The sequence below is a fragment of the Mus caroli genome, unplaced genomic scaffold (genome assembly GCF_978045245.1).
Source record: "Mus caroli unplaced genomic scaffold, Mus_caroli_1 scaffold_10, whole genome shotgun sequence".
Lineage (NCBI taxonomy): Eukaryota > Metazoa > Chordata > Mammalia > Rodentia > Muridae > Mus > Mus caroli.
In genome coordinates this window covers 45361998-45389762 of record NW_028227265.1, presented here as the reverse complement: position 1 = coordinate 45389762, position 27765 = coordinate 45361998, and the positions used below count along the sequence as shown (strand labels likewise).

Here is a 27765-nt window from a genome sequence, read left to right as displayed (position 1 = left end):
AGTGCAATCTGGGTGCACTTTCCAAAAACCTACAGACTCTAGGTTTGGGCTGACTTGCAGAGATTATGACATGCAGATGGAAAAGCAGTAAAGCCACCAGCGAGAGGTGGCTCTTCGTGTCACCATGATGCCATGATGAAACCAGCAGCCCCTCCTGTCCCATTCTTGAAGTTGTGGCCAAAAACAGAGATGGAAAATATTTTGGTTAATGGAGCAGGTGGTAGGTACCCCTGGCGCCGGGTGTTTGTGTTAGCAATGCAACCCAGTCTTGAAGTTAAAAAGAAGTTGTGTTCAATCTTTTTTTTAAAAAAAGAAAAAAAGGAAAAGAATACAGTATGGGGTTCAATAAATAAGAAAAAAAGTTACAAAATGATGCCAACTTTTTCCTTAATATACAAGAGAGAAGACAGGTTCATCTGGGGTGGAGGCTCTCCCTTCTCTTCCTCCCTGGGCCAAGGCCTGGGATAAATGAAGGCCAGTCAGCAGCTGGGACTTGAGAGAGATGCAGACATGGGGAAACTAAGGAAGTGGGGAAACAAATGGAGGTGCAGAGCAAGAGGAAGACAGAACGGGGTCCCTGGCTGTCTGCCTGTGCCTCCCACAGCAGGCTGGAGGGCAGCCTGGCTCCTGAGTTGTGTATCCAGTTACTAGTGGTGGGGTCTGGCCAGCAGAGAGCTGTCCCCAGCCTACCCTGTGACCTTGGTGCCCAAGAGAAGACAGGCCCTGGCTTGACAAGGGTATTTGGGGGTGAGGTATGTGGCAGAGGCCCAAGACCTCTTAATATCCTTCAGTGGGGGTGAGGCATTTGTGCTGGAAAGCTGGGGCTGGGGGCGCAGGGCAGTGGGACAGGAGCCCTGAGCTGTGGAGAGGGGAGAAACACAGTGGGAAGTAACTACCCTGATGTGAAGTGCCTAGGCTCCAGCCGGGCTCTGGAGCATCTGCTGCACTGAGTTGGAGGCCTAACTTCACTCTGGCCCAGCCCTTCTCCTGGAAGTCCCAGCTGACCCTGGGAGTCTGGGAGAGCCAGAGCTTGCTTCTTCCTTGTGAGGTGCCCAGGCACACACTCCCTGCAGGGTCTAGTTAGCAGTATGGCTTCGGATCCTCAGATCGCATGTCCCGTTTGTCTGCACACTCCTAGGCACACACCTGGAATGGTGTCACCCTCTGCCTCCCACCTCTGTGACTTTACTGCAAGTAGCCAGGGGCCTCCTGTTTGAGGAAGGTGGGCCTGGGGACACCCATACTCTCAGCTTTCTGCAGTTCCTCAGCCAAACCGTTCCCGAACCAACAGCATCAACTTCTTCTTCCCCTTGTAGGTCTGTTTCAGGTTCTCTAAGAACTGTGTGAACTGGAGGTGCCCATCTGGTGCCAGAAGGAAAGTCTCTCGAGCTTTGCCCAGGAACTCAATGAAGTCGCCATAGTGGCGTGGGCTAATGTGGGTGAGGCGAGAGTGGCTGGTGGTTATGTATGCGGCTACCGCAGCATCCAGGAGCTGACAAAGTGGTGCCCTGTCAGTCCCTAGTGGTTTGGTAGCCCTGCGGGCCCCCAGTGGGCCCAGCCCGGGTGCTGAGAGTGTCCAGCGTCGCAGGATGTCTGAGAGCATGGGTGCACAGTGGATGCTGCGGATGATGAGAGGGACAATGGCCGACAATTCGTGCCGCCCCAGCGAGTGGCTGAGGGAGCAGGCCCAGAGCACGTCGTTGACTGCGGGGTGGCTGTCTTGGTTGAAGGCAATGCTGAGTTGTGCCAAGGCTAGCGTGGCCAGCTTGTAGGCCCGCAGAGGCAGGCCTCGATGCTCCATATACCGTGCAACCGTGAAGAGGTGGGCGTGGCCGAGGCCGCCGGCTGCAGCATCCAGCACAATCTGGTAGGCAGCCTCAAAGGCCGCGTGGTTCTTCTCACACAGGGTCAGGGCTGGCAAGGCGCAGTTCTGGGGATCCTTCATGGCGCACTGCAGTGCCAAGGTGCGGGCACAAGCCCAGAGCTCCTCTCGCCCAGCTGTATCTAGCTGCAGTCGCAGCAAAGTGGCATGCGTGGTGCCTGTCACCGCCACTATGGTGACCGCCTCCACTGGGGTGAACAAGGAGTACCAGTTCTTCATGATGCTCATCAGTGCTGGTGGGCCTGGGTATGGGGAGAGGGTGGAGTGTGTATCTGTGCAGCCAGACAGTGCCCTTTCCCTTCCCACCCTACAACCATTGGCTCTGAATCCTCCCAGCTTCACCAGTTTTTTTGGTTTTTTTTTGGTGTGTGTGTGTGTGTGTGTGTGTGTGTGTGTGAAGGGGCGCAGTTAATCTCACTCTGCAGCCCCACTTGGCCTCAAACTCAGAGATCCAACTACTTTTGCCTCCCAAGAGCTAGGATAACAAGTGTGGGTCATCACGCCCAATTAGTGTTTGTTTGTTTTGTTTATAAAGACAAGGTCTCATGGGGCTGGAGGTGCTTAGTGGTTAAGAGCACTGGCTGCTCTTTCAGAGGCCTTGGGTTTGACTCCTAGCACCCAAGTGGTGACTTAAGCCAGTCACAACTCAAAGGGATCATCTGACCTCCACAAGTACACATGTGGCACACAGATATACATGCAGGCAAAACACCCATACATGTAAAATTGACTAATTAAAAAAAAAAAAAAAAAAAGACCAGACAAGCTTTCACATAGTCCAGGGTTACCTCAAACTTGCTGTGTAGCTAAGGATCAACTTCTGGTCTTCCTGCCTCAACCTCCCAAGTGCCAGGATTAGTCATGTACCACCATGTCCAGAGAGAACACAGGGCCTGGTGCATGCTAGATTTGCACTCTATCAAATGAGCTACACCCAGCCTACCTTTTCTACTGCCACTGGGAAGGTCAGTCCCTGCTAAGCAATGAGTCTAGCTCCGAGCGATAGCTCTGGCCCACAGAGTCTTGAGACAGGGTCTCATTTCTTCCTCAGCCTCCCAGTGCTCAGATTCCAGGTGCACTGTCATGTCTGGGTAGGAAATTTCCCCCCTTTTCAAAGGAGCAAGAGTGGTTGGACTGAGTGGATGCCCTGGGGGTGGCTAGCATCTGTAGCCTCCCTGGACTCCTAACTAGCTCAGCCTGACCATCACCCCACCTGATGCTCCCTCCCAGGCTGGCCTAGAGCTGGTAACAGGGAAGGAAGGGCCTGCTTTCTTTCGTTTCTATCTGTTTGCTTTGAGGCAGAGTTTTACTATGAAGCCTCAGCTACCCAGGAACACTCTGTAGGCCAGGCAGGCCACAGCCTATAGGTTCACCTGCCTCTGCCTCCTGAGTGCTAGGGTTAAAGGGCTGCATAGCATGCCAAGCAGGGCAAGTTATTCTGGTGCCTGTCTGATTTCCTCACCGTCCCTTCCAGGTACTTACCAATCTCCGTGGCGCAGCTAACCAGCCAGCGAACCATCTCCCTGCGCCGCCAAGTCATCGTGTTCAGTGTCATCCGCATCACCTGGAGGGAAAGGGAAGGGAGGTCCTCAGAGTCCTGCTACAGCTGATGGCTTAGGACCTAGGAGGCTGGAGGCAGAGCTAATGCAGCAGACCTGGGTGAGCTATCTCTGGCCTCAGTTTCTGGCTCTATGGAATAGAGATAAAAACACAGACTGGGAGGAGGTGCTGCGAAAGAGGCTCAGTGATTAACAGCACTTGCTGCTCAAGCAAAGGGTGGGAGTTTGGTTCCCAGCATCCATGGTAGGCGGCTCATAACCACCTTTAACTCCAGCTCCAGGATATCCAGTGCCTCTGAGGGCACCCACACACGTATGCACACATCCACACACAGCCCAAGTCATCTCACACACGTACACACCCTCACAAAATTAAAAATAAAATCCTTAAAACATGAATGTGGAGTGATGGCAAACAACTTTAGTCTTAGCACTTGGGAGGCAGATGCCAGCAGATCTCTGAGTTCGAGGCCAGCCTGGTCAACAGACTGAGTTCCAGGACAGCTAGGGCTACACAGAGAAACCCTGCCTGGAAAAACTAGTGGAGGGAAAAAAAGAACTTCGAAAGTCGCTCAGGTAGTAAAGAACTTGCCATGCCAGCACGGAAACCCGGGTGATCCTTAGTGTCCTTATAAAACAAAGATCAGGGGCTAGAGAGATGGCTCAGCGCTTCAAATGCTTAAGTCCTCTTCCCAAGGACTAAGTTCAGTTCCCAGCACCCATGTCCCAACTCTAGCTCCAAGAGATACCCTCTTTCCTGGCTTTCTTGAGTATCTGCTTGTACCTGTGTATACTAACACACACACACACACACACACACACACACACACACACGCGCACACACACACACACACACATAAACAAAAATAAATCTTCAAAAGGAGAATCTATTGCACGGTGGTGCTGTGAAAATGAAGGTGACATGGCTGGGGCTCTCTGCAGTGACACTGACTAGCGCTGCTAGGACCTAAGGCCTCACTAAAGTCATACTTATAACAACCAACCTGCCTCTCATTCTGGAAAGCTCCATACCTCAAGTCAGAAGATTCTTCCCCGAGTCCCAAAGTGCATGACCTTCAGCCCCTGCCCTGTGAATTGCAACTTTAAGAAACCTCTTACATGTATGTCTGCTTGTCCTGAGGCCCAGTCCTGAATCTGTCTCTGTGAGCCCCCACAATGGTCTCTTCTCTCCAGTCTTGTTGTTCCCTCACTGATCCCTAGAGTTATGAAGTCTGGAAATGACAAGTCCCTATTGTGCAAGTTGTCCTAGGTTGTCTCTTTGGTTGTGTGTATGTGCCTTAAGTCCACAGTGTGCCTGCATGCGGGGGTCAGACAGCAACCATAGGTGCACTGCTCAGGAGCTAGCCACAGCGTTGTTTTTTTTTAACAATTTTTTGGTTTTGGCACATGCCTTTAATCCTTTAATCCTGCCTTTAATCCGGGAAGTCTCTGAGATCGAGGCCAGCCTGGTCTATAAAGTGAGTTCCAGGACAGCCAGGGCCACACACAGAGACCCTACATTGAACCCTTCTCCTCTAAAATGGTTTTTAATCATGTGTATATGGATGTGAGTATGTGCATGTGTGTGCAGGTGCCCTTGGAGGCCAGAGGAGTTGTACCCCCTTAGAATTGGAGTTACAGGTGCTAGGGAGCTGCCAGACATGGGTAGTGGGAACTGAACTTGGGACCTTTGCAAGAGCAACAAGTACTCTCAAGCAGTGAGCTAGCTCTCCAGTGCCCATCTTGGTCTTACCTGTTAGGCTGCAATGGCGGATCAGCAAACCCTAGGGCTTTGTCTGTCTCCACCCCCACTCCCCAATGCTAGAATGATAGCTTTTTCTTCTTCATATCTCCCTGGGTATCTCTGTGTAGCCCTGGCTGTCCTGGAACTTGCTCTGTAGACCAGGCTGGCTCGAACCCAGAGATCCACCTGCCTCTGCCTCCCAAGTGCTGAGATCAAAGGTGTGCATCAGTATACTCAGCAGATTACAGCTTTTTAATTATATTTTTAACCTTGGTCTGGGCACCTAATTTGCCTTTCAAGCACTGTACTGACTGAGCCGTCTCGACAACCACTCTCACATGGCTTGGTCTTTCCTGAGACAGGGTCTGTAGCCCATACTGGCTGTGAGCTCAGCCTCCCAGTACTACAGTGGCAGGTGTGCATCACCACGGGAAGCTGTTTGCACATATTTACTTCATCTCTTGCCTTGTCCTCAGTCCCCATACCCGGCTAGCCTTGCGAGGACCCCACAGATCTATGCCCTTGACTGCTCACCTATGGACGGCATGAAGACTGCCCTCAGACCTGCCATCGTAGAAAGTGATATTCAGCTACAGCTCTTGCTTACAAGGCTCAACCCCAGGAAGCCCTTCACCTGAACTGCAACACCTCCCACCCCTACCCCCGCTAGCCTTACTCTGTCCCAGTCCCAGGGGCGTTCCTTACTGGCTAAGTGTGCTGCATTCACCGTCCTTACTTTGCTTATATTTGATGTCCATAGTGTTCTGCCCCTGTCTATGTCTGTTCCTGCATCTGTGCAGTAGCAGAGGCAGGAAAATGATACCAGGTCCCCTGATACTGGAGTTATAGCCTGTTGTGAGCTGTCATGTGGTATTGGGAATTGAACATGGGTCCTTTGGAAGAGCAATCACTTTAACTGTTGAGACATCTCTCTAGCCTCATGGTTTTTATTTTAACCAACGGCACCAAGAGGCAAAAAAAAACATTTTTTTTCTACTGGGTATGGAATAGAGGACCCAGTACAACCTACTATAGCCCTGCAGTCACACCTGGCATCTGAGCTGGGTTTTTTTTTAATGAGTTTATTTATTTTTGAGACAGGGTCTCAAATAGCTTAGGCTAGCTTCCAACTCTCTATGTAGCCAAGGTTGACCCTGAATTTCTGACTCCTGCCTACACCTCCTGAATGCTAGACCACACCTGGCTTACGTGGTGCTGAGGCTGGAACCCAGGGCTTAGTGCATGTTAGCACGCATTCTACCAGCATTCTCAGCCCCTCGTGTGGCCCATCCTTCAGCTTCAACCACAGTCCAGGGATGAGCATCAAACCTACAGTGATCTCTTATCGCCTCAACTTTGGTCTATAACTCTACCCTTAGAGGTAACTTTGCCCCAGGGGCAGGGTCTCCCTCAACCACCGCAGGCCCCGCCCCCTCCTGCTGTGTCAGCTGGGGTACCTGCAGGCCGAGCTCCAGTGCGATGCCCAGCAGCACGGTGTCTGGCGGTGCACTGGCTGGAGTGGCTGTCTTGCAGGCATCCTGTGCCAACTTGAAGAGCAGGGCTGGGGAGTGGATATTTTGCTGGACAGAGCCCAGAACCGCATGCAGCCACTTGGTATCTCCTGGGCAGAAGGAGTAATAGAGGCCACAGTTGGAACAGCAGTAAAGAGAAGCCGAATGACCACTCACACCAATCCTCACACAGGACCTCCTGTGTATGGCAGGGAACTCAGCAATGCTTCTGCAAAGAGGTAGCTTTAAGAGGCTCCCTAAGTGTTAGCTGTTTCCTGTTTGTACGGCTAGGGGATAGACCTAGTGTGTGTTAACCATCTGCTCTGCATGCTGGCTTTGCTCAAATCATCACCACTTCCATCAAGTCTATGCTCCCCTACTATGCTCCAGTCTCAGGAGTCTTCTGTTGATCCTAACTTCAGTGTTGGGAACAGAAGCTGGGGCATCACACATTCTAGGTTAGCAGCCCACTCTAAGTCCCACTCCCAGGCCATCCCTGGAGGAGGCTAGGCAGGAACTCTGAGCTGCACCTCCACCCCATTCCTCAGATATCACAGCTGTGATGCAGCCTCAGGGCCTCAGCTTTGGCTATGTCCTTCTGCCTCAAATGTTCTTGAAAGGCAGTGTGGATTAAACTGTGTCCCCTTCTCCATCCAAATTCTTATGTTGGAAACCCACGATGGGACGGCCTGCTGGGTTAGATGAAGTCAGAGGCCAAGGCCCTGGGAGGGGAACTTTGTTTCCTTCCCTCTCCCACCACCTCTACTAAGTGAGGACAGCGTGTGTAAACCAAGAAGGGAGCCCTCCTGCCAACCGACCCTCTTGCCACCTTAATCTTGGACTTTGGCCTCTTAATCTATGAGAATCACACTTAAGCTGCCCAGCTTGTGTTACTGTGTTACTGCAGCCCAAGCATAGCTCTGCCTCTCATATGGGTGTGTGTTTAAGTTCCAGCAGGGAACTGGGAGTGCAGCTCAGTGGCAGAGTGCTGGCCTAGCTTACACAAGACGTGGGTCCCACCCTCAGCACCACAGGAAAGAAGACAAGGCTGCCTGCTTTGGTGTCCCACGTGACACCAGTACCCTCTTTGTGCATGGTGATCTCCTCCTTGTTTACTGTCTGCCGGTTTTGTGTATGTTCATGTGAGTGTAGATATGTGTGTATACATGTGTGTGTTCACGTGAGTATAGATATGTGTATTATATACATATGTGTGCTCACGTGAGTGTAGATATGTGTATATACATGTATGTGTTTATGTGAGTGTAGATATGTGTATATACATGTATGGGGAGGCCAGAGTCAAGCTTGAATGTCATCCCTCGGGCACTGCCCACCTTTTAAAAGAACACATTATTATATTTTTATATGTATGGGCGTTTTGTCTGGTGCCTGCAGAGTCCAGAAGGATGTGTTGGGTCTCCTAGAATTGGAGTTACAGATGGTTGTGAGCTAACACATAGGTGCTAGAAATTGAACTCTGGTCCTCTATAGGAATAGACAGTGCTCCTAACCACTGAGCCGCCTTTCCACCCTTCTCTCTTAGGGCAAGGCTGGCCATCCAGCAGACCCTGAGGGTCCTCTGTCTCACTTTTCCAGTGCTGGGGCAACAAGTGTATGCTACCATACCAGCCTTTTTTATTTTACTTCAGAGACAGAGTCCTACTATGTAGCTCTGGCCAGCTTGGGACTTACTATGTAGACCAGGATGACCTCAAACTCACAGAAATATGCCTTCTTCTGCATCTGCCTCCCAAGTGCTGGGATTAAAGGCAGGGCACCTACCCTTACACCCACTGTTTTATGGAATCTGGGGACTGAACCCCAGTCCTCTCTCAGGCTGGTGTGGCAAGTGCTTTACCAAATGAGCCATCATCCCCCAGGCCATCTGTGTGTCCCTGTGGTACTGGGGGAGCACAGGGCTTCACACGTGCTAAGCAGGGTCTCTACTACTGATCCAGGCCCTGGCTAGCTGCCTATACATCTTCTTCATAGAACATGGGATTTGGGATAGCTTTGTTACCTGCCACCTGGCAGCACTGGGTCCTCACAGAGCATGTGCAAGCCGTAGTACAGAGGAGACAGTTGGTAAGGGTAGAGCTGGTGTGGCAGAACATGAGGCCAAGGGGTAAGATCGTGAGTCAAGGCCAGGGTGGGCTGCATGGTGCACTGCAGGCAAGCTTGGGACTCATGTGAGACCATGTCTTAAAACAAAAGCAAGCTGGAGAGACAGCTCAGTGGTTATGGGCACTGCTGCTCTTGAAGAGGACCGGAGTGATCCTAGCCATGTCTAGAACCCACGTTAAAGCTCACAACTGTCTGGAACTCTACCCAAGAGATCTGATGCCTCCATGGCTCCATGATGCACAGACAGACATTCAGGTAAACACCCGTTCACAAAAAGATAAATGAAACCTAAAGAAGAAAGAAAATTAAAAATGAAAACAGCAAAGAAGTGAAGGGTGAGTGTGGGTAGGAAATGGAAGCAGGATAAAGAGGGAGTCAGGGGACAGCAGGACCCTAGAAGGATAGCTGTCACTGCCCTCACCTTTGGCAGCCGTCAGCATGGTGGAGGCCAGCTCACACTGGCGGGTTTCCAGGTGGCCAAGGATGAACCACCGGGGAAAGCGGTTACTCATGATGGAGTCCAGTGGGTTGGGGTGAGAGTCTCCAGCGGGGAACGTTGTCTCCAGCACAGGCAGCCTGGAGCAGGGGAGAAGAAAGCACAGAGTGAGCTGCCACTGCTGCCTGCTGCCCCCATGAGAATCTCCCAGGGAGGGTGATGGGGAAGGGGGCAAGGCTCAGTCTGTAGAGTCCAGCACCACAAAGGCCCTGGGTTCTATCCCCAGCACCTTATCAAAAGAATAGCTGGAATTTTACTGGCTACTGCCATACAGAGAAGATATACATCCTGACAAGGGTAGGGAGGACGGGGAACTCTTGAGGTGCAGCGTCTGAGCTCAGCATTAGAGCAGTGCCTAATAAAGCACAGCACCCTGCACTTGGGCCACTGCTCCAAAAAAAAAACAATAGAGAACAGAAGCTTATGCATGGTCGCCATGTGAGCTAGTGTAACTGTCACAGAAAGCAGAAGTTCTCAAGTTCCTTGGAGACTACAAACAGAAACAACCCCCATACACACACACACACACACACACACACACGTATATGCTCAACCCAACAAGCTCAGTGCTGGGCACATGTCCACAGTAAATCAGTATGTTAAAGGGGGTGCCTGCTGCATACTGTACAATTCACAATGGCCACAATGTGGCGGTCAACATGATGAACAGCTACAGAAAACGTAACACCCACATACAAAGGAGTACTATTCAGCCATAGGAGGAATGAAATATCAGCAGGTGCAGCTATATGGTGGGAACATTCACTAGGATAAGACAGGCACAGGGAGAAACACCACAGCTCTTCAGTCATGAACAGGAGGCGGAGCAGATAACAAGCCAGGTCTGGTGGGGCAGGTGTGCAGCTCTGCAGCACTGCAGAGGCTACAAGGTTGTGAGATGGTTCAGCAGTTCTAAGTCCTTGCTGCTCTTCCAGAGAACCTGGGTTCAATTCCCAGCACCCACATGGCCGCTCACAACTGCCTAACTCCAGCTTCAGAGCCTCTGACACCCTCACACAGACATGCAGGCAAGACACCAATGCATACAAAGTAAAGATAAATTACTTTAAAAAAAGAAACTACTGGGCTGGTGAGATGGCTCAGTGGGTAAGAGCACTGACTGCTCTTCCGAAGGTCCTGAGTTCAAATCCCAGCAACCACATGGCGGCTCACAACCACCTGTAATGAGATCTGATGCCCTCTTCTGGTGTGTCTGAAGTCAGCTACAGTGTACTTGTATATAATAATAAATAAATCTTTTTAAAAAAGAAAAAGAAAAGAAAAAAAAAAAAGAAAAAGAAAAAAAAAACTACTTTAAAAAAAGTCCCAGGCCAGTCTGCACAGTCTGTCACCCTGAAAAAGAGAAAGGGAAAACAATGGGGACATTCTCAAAGGTGGGGACGGGATGCTGACTATTAAGAGTTTCTGCAGCTGGGCGTGGTGGCACACGCCTTTGATCCCAGCACTCGGGAGGCAGAGGCAGGTGGATTTCTGAGTTCGAGGCCAGCCTGGTCTACAAAGTGAGTTCCAGGACAGCCAGGGCTATACAGAGAAACCCTGTCTCGAAAAACCAAAAAAAAAAAAAAAAAAAAAAAAAAAGAGTTTCTGCTATGGAGTAGGGTGAGAGTTGGAAAAGCTGGATCATAGGTGTCAAATACACATCCATGTCTCTGTCACCGTCCGACTCTAATTACCCATGTCTTCCCACTACCATTCTTTCTTTCTCACCATGTCTCACCTGTCTAGTTCTGAGATCCAGTCTTGTTACTCAGCTCAACCTGCTCTGGAACTTGAGATCTTAGACTCAATGTGCTGGGATTACAGACCTGTGTCATCCCACCCAACTATTAAGAAGAAAATGCATTTCAGCCTAGCAGTGGTGGCACACACCTTTAATCCCAGCACTTAGGAGGCAAAGTCAGGTGAGTCTCAGAGTTCAAGGGCAGCCTGGTCTACAGAGCAAGTTCCAGGTCAGCCAGGGCTACACACAGAGACTGGGTCTCAAAAAACCAACAAACAAACAAGACAAGAAAATGCATTTAAGGCTGGGCAGTGGTGGCGCACACCTTTAATCCCATCACTTGGGAGGCAGAGGCAGGCGGATTTCTGAGTTGGAGGCCTGCCTGATCTACAGAGTGAGTTCCAGGACAGCCAGAGCTACACAGAAAAACCCAGTCTCAAAAAAACAAAGACAAACAAAAGACAGAGAAAGAAAATGTATTTAGCAGTGCGGTGCTGCGTGTTCACAATACCAGGTGCAGGCAGAAGAATCGTCAGTTCAAGGTCAGCCTTGGCTATAGAGAGTTTGTGGCCGGCCTAAACTACATGACATTCTGCTTTAAACAACTCTCATCAGAGAGGGCCAGACATTCAGATGCCCTGGGAATCAGCTGGTTTGTGACTGGGAGGAGTTGTGTGTAGGCAGTAGATACACCCCCTGTGTTAGCCCTTCCTCTAGCTGGCTCTACCCACAGGCCCACGGGGAGCTCAGGAGCCACATTTCCTTCACAGACCCTACCATAGAAGGGAAAAGGACACCCTCACTCCTGCAGTGCTCTGGGAACCAGTGTGTTCTCGGGGAGCCAACCAGGTTCTGCAGGCCAGGCCAGTGCCTGGAGCTCCACACAGCCCTTCTGCTCCCTCCACTAGTTTTAAAATTGCCTGCCAGGTCCCCTCAAAGCCCTCATGTGAAGTTGCAGCAGCGTTCTGTCCAAGTCCTTCCTCTTTCTGTTCTCTTCTCCCTGTGCCCTGCAGCACCATCTGCATGAGTCCTGTCAGCACCCGGCTCTGCTTTTGCAACCACCAGCACACTATCTGGTCTGTTTAGGGCAGACGCAGTTGCTGAATAACTTAATGCTGCCACTAACCTCTATGTATTTTAAACATGAATAGAACTACTGCTGAAAAAACACCTGTGTCATATGGCCACTGCTGGGCACTGACCCCGACCTTAAAACATCCAGGCAACTGTAATACTGTTGAGTCATACCCTCAGTGCAGGAAACCAGCTACTCAAGTCCACCGAGCCTCAGGTAGGCCGAGACAAACCCTTCTAGAAAAAGCCTGCACTTTGAGCTTGTTTGGGGTCCCTAGCTGTTAATCACTCTCAATGTATTATACATTTCCATTTAACGGTAACACACACACCCTTTTGCATGAGCCACGGGAGGCCTCATTCACTAGACTGAGGCCCGGCTTGGAGGTGGGACTCCTAGCCGCTTACTCCTTCTTCCACCCTTACCTCATGGCTCGGAGCGCCAGGCGGAAGGCCAGATCTGGGTCGTGGGGCAGCAGAGCAGTGAACAAGTATCGGGCACAGGTGTGCATGGGTACGCTCTCCCGGAAAATCACTTCTCCAAAGCCGCTGAAAGGGCCTCCTACAGAGACAGGGTGAGTTCATCTGCACTATCCCTGTGCTCCAAATGCAAGTGGAGGCGCGGAAGAAGAGAGGGGTCCCTAGGCAACAGGGCTTAGCGAGGGAGGATGAGGTGCACGTGTTCTAGTCAATAGGGGGAGAACACTTAGCAAAGAGCCAATAGGGCTAGGCCATGGGAGGGGCCAGGATATGGGGCGGGGTTTACAGTGTGGTGGTTGACGAGTCATAGCATCTTTGGACCAGTAGTAGTTTGAGGCCAGGCGGCAAGGCCTCACACCTGACCCACAGGGCTGTGCGGGGAGGCCGAGAGTGGGCTCACCTTCCAGCAGCAGCCCAGCCTGCTTTCGCAGCACTTGCACCAGCCGCTCGTCCAGCTCCACCTCCTCCAGCAGGGCCAGTAGCTGCTCTTCATTGCGCACCACTTTGTCCTGGGCATACAGTCCCTCCGGCAGGGCCCGCTGCTGCCCTAGCCCCAGGAGTGCCACTTCCAGTGCCAGTGCCAAGTAGGACTCTCCAGAGCTCCCCGGCACCAGCACGTGCTGGTAGGCCAGCTTTCGCTTCTCTGGGGCTGAGTCTGGGGAAAACATGTCCACATCTGCTGAGGACTAGACCTCCCTCCCCCCCAGCCACCCTTGACCCCAAGCTTGGTGACAGAAGTGAAGAGAGGTTCAGAGAGGGTCCCAACTCTCTTAGCCCCCTCACTTCAAGCACTGGCTCCTGGCCTTGATAGGGCAGTATCTGGCCAGCAGAGTTGGGTGCTGGCCTTCCTGCAAGTGTTTTCAGGGTGGGTACCTGGGAAAAGAGAGTGAGGCTCCTCCTCCAGGCGACAGGCCTCCAGCAGTGCCCTGCAGAGGCAGCCAATGGGATCCAGGGGATGGCCCACCCAACCTTCAGTGCTTGTGACACCAGTAGCACCTTTCTGGAGCAGTTCTGCAGATGGGAAGAGGTGGGCTCTATCCACCTATCCACCCAAGCTCTGGAGGCTTCCCCTCCCATCCCCACAGCAGTCTCCCAACGCCATGTGCCAGCCTGTGTGCCACCTCATCTTCCTGCAACGTGCAAAACAGTGCTCTCTTTTTCTAGTCCTACCCCACTCCCCATCTCTACAGCCAAGCTCAAAGGCTTTGAGGCCCCCCTGGGGGGGCAATATGAAAGTTCAATGATGGACAACTGAATGTTCTGAAGGGCTGCCTATCCACTGACCTCCACTGACCTTGGAACAATGCACCTTGCCTGAGCTCTGCCTGCACTATCCCCTGAGGTACCTGGAGATTCCCTCTGACTCCACCACTCGAGCCTGTTCTTCCCTTACACTCTTCAACCTCATCAGCGTCTGCCAAGACCTCAGCCAGGGCCTTCCTTCTGTCCCCGGATTAGTCACAGCCTCTCTCCTTCTGTTCAGTGTGACTGGTGTATGTATCTGTGTACATGTGGTGTACGTGTATGCAAGTGTGCATGCCCCATGCATGTACTGAGGATAAAGTTCAGGGTTGGGCTCCTCCTCCAGCCACCTGTATCTTTTGAGACAGAGGCGCTTCGGTGAAACTTCAGTTCTGGAGCCCGACTTGCTGCCAGCAATGCCCTGTGATCTGCCTGTCTTCAACTCCTAGCACCAGGGGACAGCAACATGCCCAGCTTTTATGTGGGTAACAGGGTATACAAACTCAGAAATCCTCAGATTCTCATGCTTGACAACCAGCACTTTACCTACTAAGCCATTTCCCCAGCTCTGTTTTCATCCATCCATCCATCCATCGAGACAGGGTCTCACATGGTCTAGATGGGCCTTGACCTCCGACCTTGACGTTCTGACTCTCTGGCCTCCACTTCCTGAAGGCTAGGCAAGCAGTCTACCTAATAAACCAAACCCTTAGCCCACGTTTGTGTATTTGAAACACAACTCAATTTGTTGCCCATGTTTAAAAGTGAGCAAATTCTGTATCAAACAGTTCAATCTTCTAGCTTCTCTATACCCTGCAAAGCGTATCTCGGGGGTCATGTAGCAGAAACCTGCCTACTCCAAGGTCTGGAAGCCTCTACATTAACCAGCCTGCTTGCGTGACATGTGGATGAACAGAAGGAATGCCATCAATGTTCTGAGGCAATAGCCCTGTGAGTAGGGTGGCCACGGCAAGGTGCAAACGGAGGTCCGAGAACTGCACATGGATGCTAAACAGTTTCACCCGATCCCTCACTCTTTTGCTTTCTCTGGAGACCGAAGTCTTCAGGCATTGTAACAGTCTTCTACCACAGAACTGCACCTGACCCACTGAGTTCTCCCACTACACAGTGCTTCAGATCCAACCAACAGTGCTTTTTTAATGATAAAGTCCTTTCTGCCTGTGATACCGAGAGCGGGAGCTGGGGCAACAGTACCCACACCTCTCATGGGCCTGGCGTGTGCCTCGGGCTCCTGGGTCCCCACTTACCTTTTTTCTGTTGCTTGTAGCTCTCAAGCTGGTGTCGCCGCTGCAGGCGCAGGGTGTTGATTATGGCACACGCCAGCCGCAGAGCCTTGTGGGGATAACCATGGGCGCGCAAAGTATCCACCCGTGCACAGGCAGTAGGGAAAGGTTCGCCCAGCCAGATGGGGTGGCCCTGAGGGTCAAAGGTTGGCTTGTCACTTCCCATACTGCCAGTGAGGGTGGGGCCACAGGAATCACTGGCCAGGATCCTCTGTAGGTGGCTGTCATTCCAGTGCAACTCTCCAGCCTGCAGTGCTCGGCTGAAAACTGTCCTGCGAGGGCTGGCAGCTGTCACCTCCTCTTCATCCTCTGAGCCTGCAGGAGATATGCTCAGTGTGTAATGATGGTGCTGGCAGTCACACTGTGCCAGCTGCTCCCCCCAGGTGCCAACCCCAGGTTCCACCCTAGGCAGGTAATGGATGTGAGTTCTTGAAACAAATCTTCAAGGGGAAAGGGGCTGGCATCTGTCATGGTGCTGCCACACAGGTGGGATGTCTTTTCCTCTCTGCTCCTCCCTTCTCTCCTCCATCTTTGCTTCTCCCTGACCTCTCTACTGCCTTTCTTCCATATCCCTCTTTACTTGCCGCACCCACACTCACAGCATGGCCCCTCACGCTGGGCTCCTGTCCTTTTCCCAGTCCATCTTCTCACTGATCCTTTGCTAGCGGGAGGCCTAGTGAGCACCATCGTTACTCCTGCCCCAGGCACTTGCTCCCTCTGGATGGCCCTCTCAGCTCTCTCCTGGGACACAGTGCGGTGACAGGAGGCTGAACTAGAGTAAGTGGTGATGGTTTCTGGAAACAGAACAGGCCCCTTCCTACCTGTCCTGGAGGTTGGAGCAGGCTGTAGGCTGGGGATGTCCAAGGAGTAGTTGCCTTCCTCCAGTGGGCACACATCTAGCTTGTCCCATGTGCCAAGCAGCTGCAGCCATCCCGACCGCTCATCTGGTTTGCAGTGTGGGCTCAAAATGACACAGACCCACAAAGCCCCTGAAGAGCAGACAGACACTCAGTATCCAGGCCAACATCATTAACACAGGCTGACAAGCAGCTGCTGCAGCCTGGGCATGTGTCCTATCCATGGGTAAAGAAATAAAATAGGGCCAGTGATAGGGCACAGTGGGTAAAAGCGCTTGCCATCAAGACTAATGACCCATGTTCAGTCCCTCGGACCCCCACATGGAAGGAGAGAGCTCACAAAGCTGCCCTTGACCTACACGTGTGCACTATGGTACGGCCACACACATGTATATATACAATATAAGTAAATATAATTTAGGTCGGGGACCTGAAGTACAGAAACTCCACTTGCTCTAGGTCACACTGCATGTGAACTGCAAGCCAGGACTCAGGCCTGCTTAGCTTAGTGTGCTTTTGCATTGTTTCTTTCTCCTTGTCGACGCTGCCTTTTACCATCTAACACAGCGCACAGCAGCCAATGGGCAAAACACTGTACAGACAATAAAGTCAACCCACAGTCTGGCGTTTCTTTCTCTCTTGTGATCTCTCTTCAAGTGACTATCAAGTTAAGATTATCTCTGCTCTTCTTCTGAGGCAGGGTCTCGCTCTGTAGCCCAGGCTAGCTTGGAACTCACCACTTTCCTGTCTCAGACCCCAAGGTACTGTATTATGGGTATTTCCAACTAGCTCTGCCACATTTTCACATTTTTTAATGGTGAGGAAAATATTAAAAAGAAAAAAGATTATTTTGAGATTTGTGCAAATGATACAAAGTTCAAAGAAACGGGAGTAGCTGCAGGTTATACATGCCTGTAACCAAGCACCGGGAGGCTAAGCAGAACTGAGCCAGCCTGAGCTATACAGAGCAAGACTGGCTAAAACCAGAAAGTGTCCATAGCTATGTTTTACTGGGATACTTCCCTACGTGTTCTGTAACTGTGTTCACACTGGTGCTAGGAACGATCCTGAGGCCGGGTTCCTGACACATAAACATCCAACCACTGGCTGTGCCACACCCAATGTGACAGAGGTCTGGTTGGTTTTCTGCTACACTGGTGGGGCCCAACAAAGCTGAAGACACTATTTAGTTTTGTAAAACTGTGAGCTGTGGCGTAGCCTAAAGTCCTCAGCCCCACATTAAAGGATCCAACATCTGTTGATTCTATCAACCATGGATTGAATTGAAAGGACTTAAAAAAAAAACAAAAAATGGTGTCTTTACTGGATAGAAACAGCCATCTTTTTCTTGTTATTATTCTTCAAACAATACTATGACAACTATCTCTGTGGCCCTGATCTTGCACTTTAAGTTAGCTGGAGGTAACTGAGAGAACACCAAGGACCAAGTGAGTCCCAGCTCAGGGTGCAGTACATGCTTAGCAGAACCTGGGGTTCTATCTTCAGCATCAATCAATTGATCAATCAATCTAGCCATCTTTGGTGGTAACCAGTGAGCCCTCCAGCACTTGGGAAGTAGAGGAAGAAAGACCAGGAACTCAGGGTCATCCCTTGCAACACTGTGAGCTTGAGGTCAGCCTGAATCAAAACAAGACAAAACTATACAGAAAGGGTATATACAAAGTCTCTGTAACACTGGCTGGTTTTACTTCAGGTTTCTGGGCATCCCAGATGTCTGTGCCTTGGAAGATTTGGGACACCATGGGACAAAGCTATGTAGCACTTAAGCATCTGTGCAAGCACAGATCCTTCCATCCACTCCCCATCCATGAACATATCCATCCACATTTGCTGGAGCATGCATGCTATGCAAGCCTGCAACCACTGAGTTATATCCCCAGCCCAAAACATGTAACATTAATCATGATCTTCCCTACTGGATATTAATCCCAGGAGAGCCAGAGTTTTATGTTTTGTTCTCTCTGGGAGTTCCAGCACCCAGTAGGTGGCTGGCATGTTGGAAATACTTAATAATGTTAGGTGGAGAAGAGATTTGGGGCACAGATGCTAACATGAATGGGAGCCTCACCCAGCTCATCCCACAGCTGCCGGCACTTGTCTGTCATGCCAGCACCCTGCTGCCGCCACAGGGCCAGGCGAGGGTCCTGCAGGAACTGCTCAGTCATGAGGATTAGCATGCGTGCCCCATTGGAGTCCCGTGCTCGAAGCATCTCCCGCACCTGTGCAGAGACACAAGTGGTAAGAAAGAGAAGTGCATACCGGGCGGGCCCTCTGCTCTGCCCAGCCCCAGCCTTGGCACCTTGCTGAACATGGAGCGCAGCTGCTGGCTGGCCCCATAGTGGCCACCATTGGACAGCAGCTGTTTCACCTGCTCTTGGATCTGCTCCTCATCCAGATGCCAGCAGTTGGCATCTTCTGTGCCTGCACCCGCCGTGGGATCTGGGGCACCTGCAGGGACAAGTATAGAGTGTCCACTCCTCCTGTGTCCATTCCTCCAAAGTCCACAATCCATTCCACCATACCAGCAATCCACCTATCAACTCACCACCCATCCATTTGTCCTCCACACACTCATTTATCCAACCATCCATCTCTCCACCATTCTCTTCCATCCACCTAATATTCTACCACGAATACATCTGTCCATTCAGGCATTGGTCCCAAATACTACAAGCCCCTTCATTCACTTAGTCAGGTACTATGGAAACACTGTATGTGTCCATTCATCTTCCACAAAACATCAGTCACTCATCCATTTCCTCATCCATCATCTTACCGGACACCGCCCATCCGTATTAAGCCAGTTTCTATCCATCTCCTCATCTCCATACCAGTTCCTCCACACCCACATCCCGTACACGGCCTGGTTCATCAGTCTTGCCTCCAGCCCACCTACAATGTATGCACTCATCCTATGACTCCACCTGCCCACCCTCTGGACTTGTCTTGACACTCAAACTACCTCGCCTTGGATTTATCAACCCATCAGACATGTTGTGCACTCCTGAGCTACTCTGGTTCACAAACATGCTTCCATCACACCTATCACTGCTCCATGCTCCTCCCAGAACATCTACCTACCAGTCCCCAGCATGCACACCTACTGGTCTGTCTGTCTGTCTGTCTGTCTGTTTTTTGTTTTTGTTTTTTCGAGGCAGGGTTTCTCTAGCCCTGGCTGTCCTGGAACTCACTTTGTAGACCAGGCTGGCCTCGAACTCAGAAATCCACCTGCTTCTGCCTCCCAAGTGCTGGGATTAAAGGCGTACGCAACCACTGCCTGGCTTGTTTGTTTTTTTTTTTTTTTTTTTTAAGGAAGGGTCTCACTCTGTAGTTCTGGCTGTCCTGGAACTCACTATGTAGATCAGGTTAGCCTCAAACTCAGAGATCCATCCGCCTCAGCCTCCTGAGTGCTGGGATTAAAGGTGTGTGCCACTATCCCTGGATACCCACTGGCCTTTCAGAGTCCTATGCAAGCCATCTCTTCCCAGCCACCCTTCCAATGCTCAGTCCCCTCACTGCACTGTACTGATCTATCCATCTGCTCATCCCCATACTCTTCCACGGCACCAGTTCACCCTGGCGATGAATCATAAAATAACCTCCTAGAATCCACCCAGCATCCCATGACCTGAGTTAGCTCCCATCCATTACTGTTACCTTTCTACCATTATAGCCAAACAAACCAGCAGCAGACCCCTCCCTTCCAATGCCTCCTGGGCTGCACACCTCATTCATAACTCAGTGATTCTCATCTTTAAGCCTTCACCCTGGGACTAACCCTCTGCTCTTTCTCTCCTCCCTCCCTCCCTCTCTCTCTGAACATGAGACAGGGTGGCACTATGTTTCAATCCACCTCAGCTTCCCTAGTCCTGAGATGACAGGGCAGTGTCACAACTTCCCTGTTTCTAACTGCCCAGGTGCCCTGGGCTCAGGCACCTCAGGATGTGCCTGTCTCTTGGTGTGTCACACCCCCAAAGCAGGGCGTCATGGCACCCACTCTGCTTGCTTCTGCATCATGGCCCCTTCCTCCCTCTGCTCACCATGAACCAGGTTGATCTCAGAGCCCAGCAGAAGGATCTCGTCAGCAAGCCGCTGGGCGGTAGGCAGCACCTCAGTGTGGTGTGCACTGATGAGATACTGCACAAACTTCTGAAGCTGATCCCGGTTCATTTGTGACAGAGTCTCCGAGATGGGCAGCCGCAGCTCCACCTGGCGAGCATGACGGATGCGGTACAATGACAGCGCCACCACGTGGGCACAGTAGAAGAGGTCCCGATTGTCGCAGCCACAGCTCACAGATGTGATCTTGCAGCGGTCAAAGCTGATGGAGACGTGGTAGAGATGCTCTGGCTCTCCTGGGCCCCCCACTTCTCGAATATTCCCACTCAGGTGGAATCCTAAGACAAAACACACACTGAGGAGACTGGATCACCCCAGCAAGACCTTGATGCACAATTCTGCTGAGAAGCCCAGTATGGACCACTTAACCTATTCATGCCTCAGTTTCACCATCTGTGCACACGCAGCAACGATGATCTCCACATGTCATTCTAATAGCTAGATGAATTAGTCACAAGCGTTTAGAATGGCTTGATAAAGTTAAGTCCAAACAACGCCCCCGACCTTAGGCCGGGCAGTGGTGGCACACGCCTTTAATCCCAGCACTTGGGAGGCTGAGTCAGGCGGATTTCTGAGTTCAAGGCCAGCCTGGTCTACAGAGTGAGTTCCAAGACAGCCAAGGTCTACACAGAGAAACCCTGTCTTGGAAAACAAACAAACAAACAAACAACCCCCACCTGATCTTTTTTGGGGGGATGGCCTCAATTGGTCTTCACCTTGTTTATTTACCTTTGTTTTTTTGACACAGGGTTTCTCTGTGTACCCTTGCATGTTCAGGAACAGGCCATTTAGACCAAGCTGGCTTCAAACTCAGAGATATGCCTGTCTCTGCCTCCTGAGTGCCAGGATTAAAGGTGTGAGTAAAGTCCCTATGTGGTGCTCTGCAAAAGTCATCACAGCAGCAGCTGTCCCAGCCTACAGCCAGGGTAAGGTGCCCCTGACAGGAGCTGTCAAAATGGCAGCACCCACAGCTCCTCTGCCTGCAGCATCACAGAAGCTGTCCATGGTGATGCACCTCCTTTCCCCCTCAGTAGGAGCTCTCCCTCCATAGCTGTCCACGGTGGACACCTTTCCTGTCTCAGCCTAAGGCTTTGCTGAAACACCACTGCAGGAACTGTCCACATCTGTGGCCACATCTTCTCTCCAACCTCCCTAAGCAGCTCCACAGAGATGGCTCCTCAGACAAAGCTGCCTGTGGCCAGGAAGGACTTCCCACCCTAACCCATTGGCCTGGTGCAGTGAAAACGGGGTGAAAAAAAAAAGGCACCAATCCTTGAGCAGGAAAACCCACCCAAGCCTGAACAGGAAACCCCACCAATTCCTGAGCTCCCCAAGCTAGACTTGAAACCACCAATCCTCAATCTGGAAACTTCTGCCCTGAAAAGTGCCACCCCCTCAGAAATCCTACAGCCCTGCCCTTTGTTCACTTCCCTGCTGTCCGCTCCTGGGAGCAGAGGGCAGCCATCCCTGGATTCATCCGTCCACACCTGGACCCTACAAGAAATCTCCTTCATGAGGTTTTCTGCCTGGTGTGACTCTCTCATCTGAAGAAAAGCACTGAAGAGAAGTGAAGAAGCAAACAAGTGAAGGAGGGCTGAGGCTTCTGAGTTCCTCAGCTCAGCTGGGGGACCTGCCCCCCCTCCCCCCCTGTTTCCAGGAGCTGCAACACCTCTGCTAAGAAGCATTCCTCTCAGAGCTGTGTGGCTCCTGGGCCCCCATGTCTCAGGATGGCCTTCCCTTGGGACACTGTCCCACCTCAGACCTACGTGGCTCCTGGGCCCCCTGTCTCAGGATGCCCTTCCACTGGGACACCTTTTCCCCTTAGAGCTTTATGGTTCCTGGGCTTCTGAGTCCCAGGCTACCCTCCTATCTGAACAGAAACACAGTGAGCAACTTCCCTGGGCCTCCGCCTTAATTCTCTGAGACAGGTTTTTTTCCTTGAACATGAAGCTAGTCCTTGGCTAGGCTAACCAGTTAGCCACAAAGGTCCTCCTACTCTCAGTGGTGTGTTACGGACATCTAACACTATACATGGACGCTGAGCAACTGAACTTAGGTCCTCACGCTTGGACAGCAGGCACTTTAACAAATGAGCCATCTCCCTTGCTAATCTGTCCTTATTCTAATGATCAATAAATAGTATCATCAACATAGACACGGCCGGGCATGGTGGCGCACGCCTTTAATCCCTGCACTTGGGAGGCAGAGGCAGGTGGATTTCTGAGTTCGAGGCCAGCCTGGTCTACAAAGTGAGTTCCAGGACAGCCAGGGCTACAGAGAAACCCTGCCTCGAAAAAAACAAAACAAAAAAAAAACCCAAACAAACAAACAAACAAACAAAAAAAACCATAGACACAATGTTTGAAATGCTTTCCCCAGCCCTTGGGTTGCTATGGTTACAACAGCTTCAGAAGCTCTGAACTTCCTAAGAACATGCCAAGGGCCTGTGGCACTTGAGGGCAAGGGGATGATGGAGCAAGCCCTGGGCAGTCTGGGTGTCTGTCAGGCTCATCCGACTGGTTGGGCAGCCTGATGCAACGTGCGTCATGCAAGGCATGGCTTCCTCATACCAGGGGTGCCCATGGGGCCTGTGGCTAGGTTATGCCCAGGAAAAGGGGTACAGAGGCTGCCAGGCAGGGTTACCCTGGCTGAGCCTTGACCAGCTATCATGGAAGGCAAAGGATAAAGTCTGACTCATGTTCTGGCTCCATCACTACTGGTCCCTTTCCATGCTCAATACTAGCATCTAAGATCTTTCCTCACCTTCCTCCCTATCTCCTAAATCCAGCCTTCTCTGGTCTTTTCTTTTCTTCTTTTTCAGAACTACTGGGCTTACTGCCTGGGGTTCAGAGTCTGTTTTCTCCTCTAGCTCTAATTTTTGCTCTTCAGCCTCACTGAGACCTCTGATATGCAACAGCAACTCTGAGAGCTGACCTCAGATGTCTGCACTCTCTCCCAGATCTGCTGCCTGAGGTCTGAGCCCGCACTTCATGGCCTGACACTTGTTTATTTTATTTTTAACTTAAGTCATTCTCCCCATCAGCACACAGGAGCCGTCCACATCCATGGAGTACGGTTCCTCAACACAACACATGACGAGCAGAACAGGTGACTGGCTTTTCCAGCTCTGTTCACAGTGATTACTTCTGTGTTTGGAAGCTTCTAACTTCTTCCTTTTAGTTCTTTATAAAAAACACAATAAATTTTTGTCAACTATAGTCACTCTACTGTTCTACACGTGGCTGCAAGCCTTTGATCACAGTCTCTCCCAGGACATGGCTGCCTAATCGTCACACTCTCCCCCAGCTTCTACCTGGGTCCAGCTACTGAGGCCTGGGATCATTCTGTTTGTTGCTGGGACAGGGTCTCACTATGACGCCTTAGATGGCCTGGAACTCACAGAGATCCATCTACCTCTGCCTTAGGCATGTGCCTCCACACTAAGACTCTTTTGGTTTTCAGAGCAGGGTTCACTGTTTAGTCCAGGCTAATCATGACCTTGAGTCCTCTGGTCCCAGCCTCCTAAGCACTGGGGTTATAACTGTGTACCACCACATCTAGTCTTCACACTATTTTCCCCTTGGCTTTGTACGCCACTGCATCGCAGATGCCCTCTGTGTGAGGGCAGGAACTGGCTCTTCCTGTGGTCAACCCTCTGGCCCTCCCTGGGACCCTGCTTCCTCCTTGTTTCTCCACATTTTTTTCCATTCATCAGTTCAGCTGCCTGACATTCTTCACCTTCAGTTCATAATCCCGTCTCCAGTCTAAAGCCCACATTCTAGAATTATCAGCCATGTCTCAATCCCTACAGCAAGAGCCATCCTGGGATCCAGCACGAGCTCCACTGCTCTCCTCTTCCCTTACCTGGGTCCTCTTGCTGATGCCGGGCCTTCTGTACATCCACTTTCTGGTTCACCTTCCTCTCGCTGAGCCTCCACTATGTTCCAGTCTCTGAAGCCTACTATACCATTATCTTTAGTACATTTTATCTGCCTCATTGAAACAGGATCTTACTATGTAAGCTCAGGCTGGCCTCTCCATCTCCTGCCTCTGCCGTCCCAGTGCTGTACCTGGAGAATGCCATGGTATCTCACCAGGGCCTCAGAGCAGGTTCTTGGAAGTTCCCCAGTCCCTGGCCCACCTCCCTCCTCCAGCCTCCCCCATCTCCATGCCTCCCCAGATGGGAGGCTCACTCACCTCCAGCCTCCCCATCTCCATGCCTCCTCAGGGTGGAAGGCTCACTCACCTACTTGTAGCACTCGATCCACAGCCCCACTCTGTAGCAGGTGCAGCCCACGGGTGAATGGTACCCGGGTGTCCTGCTCACCTTCTGGGGGCTGGTAGCCCAGTGAGGAGTACATACAGATCTCCCGCTCACTTCTTGGAAAAGACCAGAACACAATGCGCTTTTGAACCGGCTCCGGCACCCGGGAGAACCTTTCCTCCACCTGTGGGGAGCACTGCTGGGTTAGAAACCTGGGATCGAATCCTGGCTTTGCTGTTTATAAGCAGCACCTGACTTCTCTGAGTCTGTCTTCCCAAGTATAAAATAGCAATGTGACAATCAACCATCCTATGGAGATTGGGAAGATAAAATATATACAAGTGAGCCACGAATGGTGGTACACCTTGAAGTCCCAACTACTTGGGAGGCTATACTTGTGTCAACTAGTTCAACACCAGCTTGGGTGACACAATGAAACTCCCAGCAACAAAATAGGTTCCAATACAATCATATTTATTTACAACAGTGCCTGGCTCATAGTTAACATTCTAGAAGCTCTTACTGGCAGGTCGCAGGGGTCTGGGGTAAAATCCTCCTAAGCCCAGGCTTTGTGCAGGACAAGAAGTTAGATACACGTGTGACAAAGACCGAGGACGTGGGTTCCTAGCCTTCCCTCTGGTCAGCCCCTTATGGAGATGGCATCTTCACAGGAACACAAGATGCTGAAACCATAGCACTGTGTCAGTGTCACAGCCTCAGAACGAGCCTGAGGAAGCCGTCATGACAGCTTGAGAACCTGAAGGGGTCAGCATTACTACATCAGAGATGAAATGAACTCAGCTCTTCAGGATCCCTAAACCAAATTGTTCAGACTCCCAACATCAGTTCCACCCTGGGAATTTCTTCCCCTGTTCCTCCCCTGAGGAAAAAAAAAAAAAAGCCCCTTCCCTAGGAGGGAAGGGCTGACCTGCCATCCCCTGTAGACTCCAAGGAATATAGAACCAGCATTCGAGGCTGTGTTCCAATCTGAGTTGGCTAGTGACTGGCTGGGTGACCTTGGGCAAGTTTCTCAACATCTCTGTGCCCCAGTTTCCTCAAAGTAAGAACAACTCCCCAAGGGCTCCAGAACCTGCCCAGAGTTCTCTTAGCACCTGGCTGGGCCAAGGCAGATCTGTGAGAGTCCTGAAGACAGTTTTAAGGTTCTTCTGTGCATGTCACATAGGGTGAACAGCACTGAGGCCCTACCCAAGGTTTCTACGAGAGAAGGGGGAGTCAGGGATTGGGCTCCTGACAGTTGGCAGATGACTAAGGAGGGATTTTCCGGTCATGAATCAGAGCCTGCTCAGTCCACGGTCAGCCCAAACCCATCCATCCTAACTCAGGACGAGTTGTGAGGCCAAGAACACCCTCAAAGTCAGACTGAAAGACAGCTGTACGGGACTGAGAGGAGCCTCGGACCCTTCCCATCTTCTTGGGGGACCCTTAGACAGAGAGAGGGGAATTTTTTTTCGGGACTCCACTCCCAAGTCACAGAGTAGGGGTTCCAGGAGCCTCTCTGCCTCTGTATCCCGATCTTGGCTCTGGAAGAGCTGGAGGGAGGGGGACGGGGGAGGAGGGGCACAGAGCCCTTCCCTCAGTGACCCTGCCTCTTGTCCCACAGTCGGGGGATCTGGAGAGGACTGGTGGGCTCTGGAGACTGGAGCAAAGGGATACAGGGATGTCATGTATAGGCCCTGCAGAGGCGGGGGTCTTCTTCCTGGAGGGTGGGACAGGGAAACCCTATGGCAGGAGTGGGGCAGTGTGGGTCTCTGGGCTGGTGTGTCTCTTGAGGAAGAGAAGAGGTCAGAATAGAGACCCGGAGAGTCGCGGGCAGAGAGGCTCGGGGTGCGGGGCCCGGGGTGGCGGTGTGGGGGGCTGGCTGCTGGGGAGGGGGCGAGGTGTGAGGCCTGGGGCAGGCCGGGGCCTTACCTGCTCGAAGGCCCAGCTCTCGGCCACCCGCTTGGCGCTGAGGTCCAACAACGGCTCGGGGCGACTGCGACGGGCCCCGGTCCCAGGCTCGTCCCCCGCGGGGCAGCCCCGGCTGCGCTTGGCCGCCGGGGGCTCCATCCGGCCGAGCCGGCCGGACGACGCGGCCCCTTTAAGACTCTTCACAACAATGAAGCCGTCTTAGCAGCCGCTGCCTCCTCAGACGAGGCCCCGCCCCCGCCGCCCTATTTCTCCCTTTCTATTGGCTGTCTTCGAAGACCCGCCTCCAAGATGCCGCTGTTCATTCGACAATCTCCACGTCCGTCTTTTCTGTGCCATCCAATAAAAGGTCGCAAGAAGAGTCGCTGTCCATCACGGGGCGGTATGAGCCAATCAAAATGAGGGGACCCCACGGCTTGGCCTTGTGAGGAGTTTCGGGGCGGTCTCACGTTCATTCACAACATTCCTTCTCCGCCTCTTTGGGCCGGCCCTCTAGCCTGGCGGCTGGGGCTGCGCCTACACACGGCTTTGTTTACGGAGGGTCGCTTCCGGCCGCCTCCCGGCCGGGGTTGACTCTCTCTGAGCTGTAATGACCCTAGAAACTCACATAACCTCTCTGGGCCACTGGTACAGTTTGGATGCTCTAAGAGCCGGCCAGGGCCAGCACAGTCCTTCCTAGCAATGCGCTCGCTGTGGGCTGTTAACTTTACGAGTTCCTCTTGAGCTGCGAGCTAAGACACCCCAATCCTTTCTACGTCTGTGGAATGAACATGAAATTGCCCATTTCGACCCATGAGAGTGTTAGTTTCATTAGATTGGACTTAATGCATGTCAAATCCCCCACTTCGAATCGTTTTTTCCCCCTGACTCAGCTTATATTTTCCACAGTGCGGAAGCCACTCACCATCTTCGTCATTTTTCCACACCCCACCCCCATGACCTAAGAGAACCCTGCGTTTTCCTACCTTCGCGGCCTCTCCAGCATCATTTATTCATCTAGTCCAGGATTAGACGGCCCACCACCCTGCACTACCTCTGAAACTCCCCACCCCTTCTCTCATTATGTAACCCGGGTTAGTCTGATTGGAGATCCTCTTGCCTCATCCTTTAGAGCTCTTGAGATACCAGGGTAAGGGGGTTGTTAAATGTCTCTCTGAACTCTGAGCTCCAAGGATCAAGTGTATGTCCATGCGGAGACAAGTCAGCACGTGGAACAGCGCCCAGCGTACAGTAGAAGTTCAAACTAAAACCTGCCAACATAGCTGTGATCCCATTTAGTGTTTACGATCCTCAAAGCAGGAAAAACCCAACCTGGTCCCCAGAAGCCGACTAACCCACTGGTTGCTTTTGGACAGACCCCTCCCCACCATGGCAACTAACAGTCACTCATAAGTAGCCTGTGAACCCTTGAAACAGGG

At 51.7% G+C, this 27765-nt stretch overlaps 1 protein-coding gene across 2 annotated transcripts; it reads right to left on the bottom strand.

Moving 5' to 3' along the window:
* Nucleotides 1–285: 285 nt before the first annotated feature.
* Zswim4 (zinc finger SWIM-type containing 4) lies at nt 286–26546 on the bottom strand. Of its 2 annotated transcripts, none has more exons than XM_021170736.2 (14): nt 26351–26546; nt 24404–24605; nt 20079–20435; nt 18338–18486; nt 18107–18257; nt 15982–16149; nt 15125–15475; nt 13488–13625; nt 13015–13269; nt 12561–12696; nt 9245–9399; nt 6643–6806; nt 3365–3446; nt 286–2124 (listed from the first exon to the last, which is right to left on the bottom strand). In XM_021170736.2, exons 1-14 carry the CDS (start codon nt 26486–26488, stop codon nt 1265–1267), a joined length of 3306 nt encoding a protein of 1101 aa, XP_021026395.1. In that variant the 5' UTR covers nt 26489–26546; the 3' UTR covers nt 286–1264. The 2 variants fall into 2 exon arrangements, with proteins under 2 accessions (XP_021026395.1, XP_029336565.1); XM_029480705.2 differs by having other exon boundaries at nt 18407–18486.
* Between the last annotated feature and the right edge of the window lie 1219 nt (nt 26547–27765).

Coding starts and splice junctions, on each gene's coding strand:
- Zswim4 (XM_021170736.2), bottom strand. CDS start 26,488: ATGGAGCCCCCGGCGGCCAAGCGCAGCCGGGGCTGCCCCGCGGGGGAC. Junction 18,258..18,337: donor TGCGCTCCATGTTCAGCAAG/GTGCCAAGGCTG, acceptor GTCTCTGCACAG/GTGCGGGAGATGCTTCGAGC. Junction 2,125..3,364: donor TAGCTGCGCCACGGAGATTG/GTAAGTACCTGG, acceptor CCCCATACCCAG/GCCCACCAGCACTGATGAGC.